The sequence below is a fragment of the Engraulis encrasicolus genome, chromosome 15, assembly GCF_034702125.1.
Source record: "Engraulis encrasicolus isolate BLACKSEA-1 chromosome 15, IST_EnEncr_1.0, whole genome shotgun sequence".
In the NCBI taxonomy this organism is placed as follows: Eukaryota; Metazoa; Chordata; class Actinopteri; order Clupeiformes; family Engraulidae; genus Engraulis; species Engraulis encrasicolus.
Window position 1 is genome coordinate 4,185,001 of NC_085871.1, and position 10,000 is coordinate 4,195,000.

Genomic DNA, 10,000 nt, shown 5'->3' on the forward strand with positions numbered 1-10,000 from the left:
AAGACAAAGAAGCACTATGTTTTTATTTCTTTATATGAGTTGTGTCAATGTTTGCCTATTGTTGCATTTTTAAGCTATAGTGACGGAAGGCAAAAAAATACCGTGTAGAGGTGGGCAATATGGCAAAAATTTCATATCACGATTTTTTTAACATAAAATCTCGATTCCGATTTTTTGATCACGATCTTCCATCGAAAAGATAAAAACAACAAAAAAACAAAAACGGGCATTTTTTATACTTGCCATTTGTATGTAATGAGCTATTAATTAAATGTAAACACAATGAGGACACTCTCATGAAAAGAATAAAAAGAGTAGAAGAGAAGACAATAACGCTAAGTAAGTAGACTCTGATACTGATAGTAAACATCCACACTGCAAGACGATCTATGTATAAGACAGATTCAAGACGATCTTTTCACGATTTAGTATCATCATGTCGCCCACACCTAATCCTTGGAATCTGAGTGTTGTGGGAATGTTTGCACACTGTTTTTCCTGAACGGTTAATGGCCTGCCATGAGTGCAGGCTGCTCACTGGCTGTGCTGGTTCAGCGTTGGTTAATGGTTGTGCAGAGGTTTGTATATCGTTCTTGAGTGGTTAATGCCTGCTCAGGTCTGCAGTGGTGTGTTTAACAGTGTTTTAAAGCTAGAGCTCCTCTTTAACCTGTCTTGTTAAGGGTTGTTGATGGATTGTACACCCTCACACGCACACTCTCTTTCTGTGTGTTTGTGGGTTTATGGGTACTTATGCATGTGTTTTTATGTGGCTGTCTGTGTTTTATTCCTGTGTGTTTATATTTGTGTGTCTGTGTGCACACATGCGTTCATTCGTGTGTGTGTGTGTGTGTGTGTGTGTGTGCGCGCGTGTGCGTGTGCGTGTGCGTTTGTGTGTGTGTTCGCGTGTGTGTTCGCGCGCGTATGTGTGCCCACGTCTGGAAATCTCTACTCTCAGCATCTCCTTCATGTATGCACTTTGTGAATTTGTGTGTGTGTGTGTGTGTGTGTGCTTTCATCATAGACTGCAGATGCTGGAGGCCATCTGCAAGCACTGGGAGGGCCCCATCAGTCTGGCCCTGTACCTGTCGGATGCGGAGGCCCAGCAGTTCCTGCGCTATGCCCAGGGCTCGGAGGTGCTGATGAGCAGGAGCAACGTGGGCTACCACATCGTCTACAAGGAGGGCCAGTTCTACCCCGTCAACCTGCTGCGCAACGTGGCCATGCGGCAGGTCAACACGCCCTACATCTTCCTCTCCGACATCGACTTCCTGCCCATGTACGGCCTCTACGAGTACCTCAGGTGAGAACCAATAGGAATCAGGCTGGGAGTCATGGGGAGCTATCAAATCACAGGCATTACATTACATTATATTAAGCAGAAGCTGAGAAACTTGTAGCATATTCTGCTGGCTTTCTGTCTGATATCGACTTCCTGCCCATGCACAGCCTCTATGAGTACCTCTGGTCACAGCCAATGGGAATAAGGCTGGGAGGCACAGGGACCAATTGGCATTACATGGTATTTAGTAAACTTAGCAGACGCTAGTGCCTCTTTTCCACTGCCGGTTGTCTGGTGGGCCTACAGCTCCACACAGCACGACTCGGTTGCCACTTTTTGCTTTTCGAATAGGCAAGACACAGCTCAGTCGTAAAGCAAAAAGTGGCGGCTGAGTCGCACTGTGTCAAGCTGTAGGCCTACCAGAAAACCAGCAGTGGAAAAGAGGCATAAGTGACTTGTAGCTTGTTCCACCCTCTTCCTCTCCGTCAGCGACCTCCTGCTCATGTTCCTACGACTACCTTAGCTAAGAGCCAATGGGAATCAGGGCCAGGAGTCATGGCCACCAATTATATCACAGACATAGCATCCCATTTACGTAGCAGGTGCTAAGTGACTTGTAGCTTGTTCCACCATCTTCCCGTCCAACATCAACTTTCTGATCATCTACAAGTATCTCAGATGAGAACCAAGTCTTTCAAGTCCGGTACAAGGTTGTTTTCCAATAGTTTGGTTCTCACCAAGCCTCCATGTGTGTAGCTCGTGATCACAGTAGAAATAGTTTCAGTTTTAAATAGAAATCTTTTTTACTTTCATGAGCAACTGGCAACAGCACAGGCAACAGGCTTTCGTCACCTCCTGCTGTTATTCGCTGCCATATTGTTTGATTATCTGTCGATAAAGGAAACAGGAACTGAAAGTGTTGCTTAACATCAACGCTCTCTCTCTCTTTCTCTTTTTCTCTCCCTATCTGTCTCTCTCTCTCTCTCTCTCTCTCTCTCTCTCTCCCTCTGTGCATGTTTGTTCTTGCTTGTTATTAGCCTCTTCTTATGCTGCATCTATTTGTTTGACATGACTTCCATTACCTTATCACTTTGATTTGTCTTGAAAAAAGTGTGTGAAGACTGTGGAGAGGCGGAAGGAAAAAAATCCTGAAAACATGAGTCATAGGTAGATAGTTTTGCTTGGACTAAAGACTGTCCATTATGACTGTACTATTTCACCAACATTTAATATAAAATATACATTTTACAGTCTTTTGGGAACCTGAAGTATATACACAGATAATTCTGCATGGTTGGTCTGTCGTTACATTGTTTAGCTATTACTCCGCCACCATTTCAGATGAATCGAGCATTTTAAAGACTTGCCGTACAAATGTAATGCTACACACTGTGATGTTAAGATGGAGATATGAATTGCATTACATTTTGCGCCTCATTGACTGAAACGAAATCATCACCATAAATTAATGAGCCATTCATTTAATCCCTCAATGCTTGGAACATCAAGCCTACAGATCTCTACTACAGATCTTTCACTTTCATTTATAAGAACAGCATGCGGTCTCATCCGGTGCCTTGTGTCTCTCTGGTAAACATCACCTAATCTAAAAGCACAGTCACACGTTCTGGAGCTATGGTAATGGCTCGAAGTGAATTAACAATTACACAAACATGGATTTCTTTTTTCATACAAAATTATACAAGGTTTATATACAAGACAGAGTTTTTGTAGAACACTGCATTACTTCTATAGTCATCCATTTTTTAAACATTTCCCTGTATCCCCTTTCATCATTACATTTCAGTTGATCGATCGTTGATTATCTCAAACAAGTCTGGTTCTGTTACACCTTTTCGTGTCCTGATAAAATGCTATAGAGAAACCATTACTGAGAAGCTCTGTTTACACCCATGTGTATATATCTGAAAACACATTGGTTTTGGCCTCTCATTTACAGGGTAAATAGATTTTTAACACCTAAACTGACAAAAAAATATATCCACGTTTTACAATATCTGCATATGTGTAATCAGCACCTCAGATATCCACATGACATTCCGGTATGGAAGTTCCTGTTTATTTGGCTGAGAATAGTCAATGCTCTCTGTGGTCTCTTGTACTCCTCTCATCCTGACATGGTTTATGTGCCAGAATGTTCTCTCTGAGACTTCTTTTAGTCTTCCCTCCTCAGATCCTTATATGATTTGAATGTTCCGGAATGTCGTGTGTCACTGTGTTCCGTGTTCTCTGTCCTCTGTGTTCAGCCCTCAAGAAGTTTGAAAACTCCAGAATGTTATGTGTCATTGTGTTCAATGCTGTCTGTGCTCTGTGCTCCACCCTTAAGAAGTCTGAAAGTCCCAGAATATTCTGTCATAGCATTACATGTTCTCTGTTCTTGGTGTTCTGCCCTCAAGAACTCTGAAGGTCCCTGAATATTCTTTCATAGTGTCCCATGCTCTCTATTCTTTATGTTTGGCAATCAGGAAGTCTAGTCTAAAGTTCCCTAGTTCGTATGTTGTGTCACAGTGTTCCATGTTCCCTGTGCTCTGTGTTTGGCCCTCAGGAAGTCTGTGGTTCAGCTGGACATGGGCAGTACCAAGAAGGCTCTGGTGGTGCCGGCCTTCGAGACGCTGCGCTATCGCCTGTCCTTCCCCAAATCCAAAGCAGAGCTGCTGTCCCAGCTGGACATGGGTACTCTCTTCACCTTCAGGTAAAAAAAACACAGACTCTTCTCTCTCTCTCTCCCTCCCCCCTTCTTTTTCTCTTTATTTTCATCTCTAACTCTCTGTCTCTGTCTCTCTCTCTCTGTCTCTGTCTCTGTCTCTCTCTCTGTCTCTGTCTCTGTCTCTCTCTCTGTCTCTCTCTCTCTCTCTCTCTCTCTCTCTCTCTCTCTCTCTCTCTCTCTCTCTCTCTCTTCTCTGTATCATCCTATCATATGTCTGCCACTAAACATGACTACTGTACACATGCCCTTGGGCAGTTGCATACAAAGAAGACACAACAAAAGTTCCAGAGATTTCTATTGCATGTACGTAAAAGACAAACTGTCTCATCCATGAACCCTAGACACTTCTCTCAGATATCTCCCTCTATCTTTTCAGTCTCTGTGAAAACTTTTTTTCTTTTGCTTTCCGACACCCTCTCAAAGAAGCGATTGAGGGCCCTAACAAGATGGAGAAAGCACCCCTGCCTTCCTTCTTTCACTTTCATGACAGCGAGATCAAGTAGTCAAGCTCTCTTTCTCGTTCTCATGTCAGTCGGCTCCTTGCAGACAGACGTGGAGAGAAGAAAAACTTCTTCCCTTTCTTTTTGACAGTCAAGAAGCCAGAATAATTTCTGTGCTTCAGTCTCAACATGGTGTGTCTGAACCCTTTATATCCAGGCAACAAGGGGGAGAGGAGCTGAGGTGCCTGTAAATGAAGTTGGGTGCAAGGCAGGGTATATCACATTACATTACATTATATTACAGCACCGCCTCCCTTGTCCCTATCTGGGCACGCCTATAATTGCAGGCATGTCCACCACTACAGTAAGTGACACATTTAGAAAACGTGATGGTAAAATGAAGGGGCCAGGCACTGTTCCGAGGACAGATATGAAAGTGAAATCACCACACTTCTAAAAATCTATTTTTGCATCAGCAATTCAGATCTGCACCCTGTGTTCAGTTTGAATGTGTGTGGCTTTGTGTGTGCGTGCGTGCGTGCGTGTGTGTGTGTGTGTGTGTGTGTGTGTGTGTGTGTGCGCGCGTATGTGTGTGTGTGTCCTTCCATAAGTGGACCATTTAGTAGAAGTGACGATAAGATAAACGTTATTGACCCAAGAAGACGAAATAAGATAAATTCGCCTCAGGCATCAACACATCTACAAGCAGCATACCAAAACAAACCATAAAGCACAATGAACACATTTTTTCACATTACATTTACTGTAGCAGGCCATTTGATCCAAAGTGGCTTAGTGTACAGAGAGGACATACAGTACATAGCAAAACAGCATGTGGGAATGCAGAGTGCAAGACCGCATTATACAAGAAATACAAGTAAAAAAGTAAAGAAAACAAAAGAAAGTGCAGCAATATGCAACTCATGGAGGAACTTATAACTTAAAATATGCAGGCATGATGAAGTAAATGATCAGGGTTATACAGGGTTCTCAGATGAGTAGAGTAACCCTGTATAACCCTGTGTCCTAAATTTGCACATCATAATAGCACATCTTACAGACATGTAGACCACAGAATGCAGCAAAGGAAGCAGAAATAGCAGTTTATTACAGCAACCCGTTCAACTTGAACTGACACTGATAACACTAGATGAACACAATTGTCTGTAAATTCAGCTTTTTTCCCCAGATGGCCCACATACGTATTTGTCCATTGTCTTATCTGTGTCAGGAGTGTATTGTATTGATGTACAACGTCATCCGTGTTCTGGAGGAAGGCTTATGCGCATGCACACACAGACACACACACACACAGACAGACACACACACACACACACACACACACACACACACACACACACACACACACACACACACACACACACACACACACACACACACACCTTCACACTTTAACATTTTCACGCACACACACACACACACACACACAGACATTCAAACACACACACATACACATACGCACGCATGCACACGCGCACACACACACACACACACACACACACACACACACTGACACACACACACACACACACACACCGAAACAAGACAAATCTAGGTCAGCACTTCTGTGCATGGTGCTAGTTGGGTTAAAGGAAGAAGGAGGCATTTGGGGTTTGTACCATATATAGAAATTCCATTCATGCTAAAATAGGTAAAAACGATTTTCATAATGTATGCTATTTTCTGCTCTGTAAGCCTACCTCTGTACTGTAGTATGACCTTCTTCGTCACCATCATTTTTATGTATGTCCCAAACAAACAAACTGCTGTGAAAAGGCAGAATACTAAAGCACCTGAGAGAATAAATGGTGACATACTGTATATGACATTGCATTAAATAAGACTTACGTTGTTGATGCTTTTATCCAAAGCGGCTTACAGGTGTAGTACAAGGGTATAGGTCACAGTGCCTGCAGCAATGTGCAGTTAGGTTCCTTGCTCAAGGGTACTACTTTCATGGATGGTCTAGGACTCAAACCTGCAACCTTCAGATTCCAAGAACCCTCGTTGGCCCTCTTTCTCTTCTTCACTGAATTATAGGTCACTATGCAGGAAATGGGCCTTTAATTGACTTGTTTTGTTCCTTACACAGTGAAATTTTGGGATTGAGTCTCAATCTAGTCTAATCTGTCCCCTTTTCATAGGTACCACGTTTGGATGAAGGGCCACGCCCCCACCAACTTTGCAAAATGGCGGACGGCCACCACGCCGTATCGCGTGCAATGGGAGGCGGACTTTGAGCCGTACGTGATGGTGAGGAAGGACTCCCCCGAGTATGACCGGCGGTTCGTGGGCTTTGGCTGGAACAAGGTGTCTCACATCATGGAGCTGGATGCCCAGGTAAACACACCTGATAGCTGTTTCAGTTGTCACTGTTAGCACCATTGGAAAACAATGAAAATAAAGGTAGAATGTCCGCACACTTGCTCCCGTTTTTATTTGTATTTTATTTTACCAAGTGAACGTTTTCGAGTAGTGTGCTCTTCATCAGACTTGGACATCAGACATTCCACCTTTATTTTCATAGTGTCTCACCTTTTGTCCTGCACCTGCATCTTGGATGTGCGCACCGCTATCTTACATGACCAACGGAAAACAAACAATCACTAAAAAATTGCGGTGTAATAAGTAACTCAGTGAGGTAAAACACTGAGATATTTCAGATGATGCAAGATGCGAGTTGATCCGGCCTCTAAGAATTTAAAGTTAATGAGTTCTACTGTCTATACCAGACCAAGCTCCATCTATGACTGTGGAGTAACAGTCGGGCATTTTTTACCTTTTACCTGTTATCCTTGCATGTTTGTGTATTTCACATGTGCTTAATTTTTTAATGGAAACACTTTTGTGTGTCTCTGTCTGTGCCTCTGTCTCTGCAGGAGTACGAGTTTGTGGTCCTGCCCAATGCCTACATGATCCACATGCCGCACGCGCCCAGTTTCGACATCACCAAGTTCCGCTCCAACGAGCAGTACCGCGTCTGCCTGAAGACGCTCAAAGAGGAGTTCCAACAGAACATGTCCCGCCGCTACGGTTTCGCCGCTCTCAAGTACATGACGGCCGAAAACAACAGCTAGCTGTATCCATCCATCCGTCCATTCATCCAAGAGAGACACAACACACACTCAACACACACAGGCCCCATACTCCTTTTCTTCTGTACCTGCAGATAAAATGAACTGCACTGTGCAACCTGAGCGTTGAACAGACAAAGCGTTGTTACTAAGCTGCAGACAATTTGGAAATGAACAAACATGGACTCTGCTTCAACAATGGGCTTACCCTTTTAGCCAATGTGAACACATACCCTTTATGGCTCCAGATATGTGAATGACCTTTTTTGACCCCCATTTTTTTTGGTTTCCTTTCTAAACAAAACAAACAACACAAGGGATTGGCTGGCCCAGTCCTTACCCATCATGCCTTTCAGCCCCCTGAAGACGAACAAAAAAACAACAAAACTCCAACAAAACAAAACCACCTCAAGTTTTGGATGTCAGGTAAGAAAACATGGTATTCAGGAAAAGACAAGTTCTTGTCTCCAGGCTTTGCTTTCCTTTTAAGCCTGCAATTAATTGGGTAGAAAAGGACTGCTTGCTCAGTACCAATTCTCGGATGACTGAAATGTATTCTCCCCCCCTCCACAGGATCAATTTGATGCTCTAACAATGAAGAAACTAATTTGTGGTAGTAGACAATAGAATGGACTCCAACATTAAAGCCCAAAATCTCTTCTCTTCTCAAGCTTTTAAGAAAGGAACACGGAGAACAAGTCTGCGAAATTAACACTAAAGGACAAACCCAGTCCCCCCATCATTGGATCTAGACCAATAGCAATTGAACTGGAGAGGTGACACTGTCTGCCCCAAGGCCATTGATTGGCTGATGTGACTGTGACACTATTATTGTGTGTTATTCAAATGTGCCAAATGGCTCATCGTGGCCATGTTATATTTTTTTTTTTTCCTTTTACAAATAGACAATGTTTTGCTTAAAGGCATCTGGTGCCAATACCGAAGAGAGACAAAAAAAAACAGGAATTGTTTTTAGTCTTTCAATTTTCTTGCTTTTTTTCTTTTCTCAAAGGGAAAATAATTTAACAAAAAAAGAATACCATCCATTGTATTATGCTGTTAAGTACTGTGAAGTTTAAAGGTGGGGTTGCAGGTTAACAATTTTAAGAATATGTACTATTATGACATCACGTTGGGGGTTCCGCAGGCTCATAGGAGTCTATGAGCGTGGTTACATGCACATTAATAATTCGATTAAGCATTACTCCGATTATGAATAGAACGTAGAATACTCCGATCTGGTCCGGTCTACATGCTAAATGAACGTCATCGAATCGGATGATTTGATTCTACCCCAAGATTTGTCCTCCAGTTGCACACATCTGTTTTCAGCCAAACCTTTTTTTAATTTTGTCTTTGAAAATAACGCTGTAGCTAGAGGTCAAATTGCTGTCATTTTGCCACTCTATCGCGTCACTAAAAGAAAACAACCGTTGTTTCGGAAAACACGTAGGTCAAGATATCTGAAGACGTCATTTCATCCATTCTCAAACACACTTTCTTCCCTACTTCATATGCCTAAAAACTATTCAAATGACACGCGTCCACTAGCCTACCTAGAACTACCTAACAGAAGCACAACCACAACTCTGCTATTGCTGCCGAACAATGTGTGTATTCGAAAACGTGACAAAATGTTGCAGCGGTTGAACATGTCACTTGTTAAATAAATTAGCCTAGTTCTAAATAACCTTAGTGGTTGTCGGCCAAATGAATTAATTCAGTTGTCGCTACTTGACGCAAGGGATGGGAAGGGGCGGGGGAATCTTTCCTGGTGAACCAGTAGCCTGGGGAATCCCCCTGGCAGAGAACCTCAGCAAAGCAAGTAAGCGAGCTGTCACGGAATCCCCTCAAAATTGACCATATCATCATTCGGAAGTTGGCTGTTTGTTTGTTTCATCTAAATGGTGCATTAAACTGTAATATGAAATCATATCACTAGACCACGGTGCAAATTCGTATTTGGATGTAACAAGCACATTTTTTGTTCTCCCAGGCACTTCTAGACAACAAGCAGCGAGTGCAATTACCCAGGAATGTTTTAGCTGAAGATGGTCGTAGCCTGACACAAACCTGGACGCTAACAGATAGAGAATCGATTTTATAACGGTGCTTTGGGGAAATTATTATAACAGTGCTGTGGGATATGCGACTACCGGTATATCTTTTAATGTTGGCTAGATCCCTGGCTTGCCCTGTTGCCAGACTGTCAGTTAGTGCATTTGTTAGCTACGTAGCATGAGTTACGAACACTTCTTAAAAACCCATCAGAAGCGGCCCAAAGCCATGTCATGCAAGACCTTTGTTTCGGGAATGCGGCTGGATCAAGGGTGCGTAATTTATTTCCTTGTGGTTTCACTACAGAATAAGATAACAAAGCTAGGTTGTTATGTGCTCTGTTTGCTTAGCTTACATGATTGCACAAGTCCATGATCCCAATGTAACAATTAAAGCTTTA

The 10,000-nt window shown here is 42.8% G+C and overlaps 1 protein-coding gene across 2 annotated transcripts in view; it reads left to right on the forward strand.

The window, feature by feature from the left end:
• LOC134463642 (xylosyl- and glucuronyltransferase LARGE1-like) overlaps nucleotides 1-8,700 on the forward strand; it is a 110,072-nt gene extending 101,372 nt beyond the window's left edge. Inside the window, exons 12-16 of one of the 2 annotated variants that reach the window (XR_010037784.1) lie at nucleotides 1,022-1,300; nucleotides 3,846-3,992; nucleotides 6,613-6,808; nucleotides 7,348-7,968; nucleotides 8,116-8,700. Coding sequence is in view for 1 of the 2 variants with exons in the window: in XM_063216829.1 (XP_063072899.1) it covers nucleotides 1,022-1,300; nucleotides 3,846-3,992; nucleotides 6,613-6,808; nucleotides 7,348-7,545 (820 nt within the window). In the remaining variant the exon portion in view is untranslated. Of the gene's footprint in view, nucleotides 1-1,021; nucleotides 1,301-3,845; nucleotides 3,993-6,612; nucleotides 6,809-7,347 lie in introns of both variants that reach the window. The other variant, XM_063216829.1, reaches the window with a different exon arrangement.
• The last annotated feature ends 1,300 nt before the right edge of the window (nucleotides 8,701-10,000 follow it).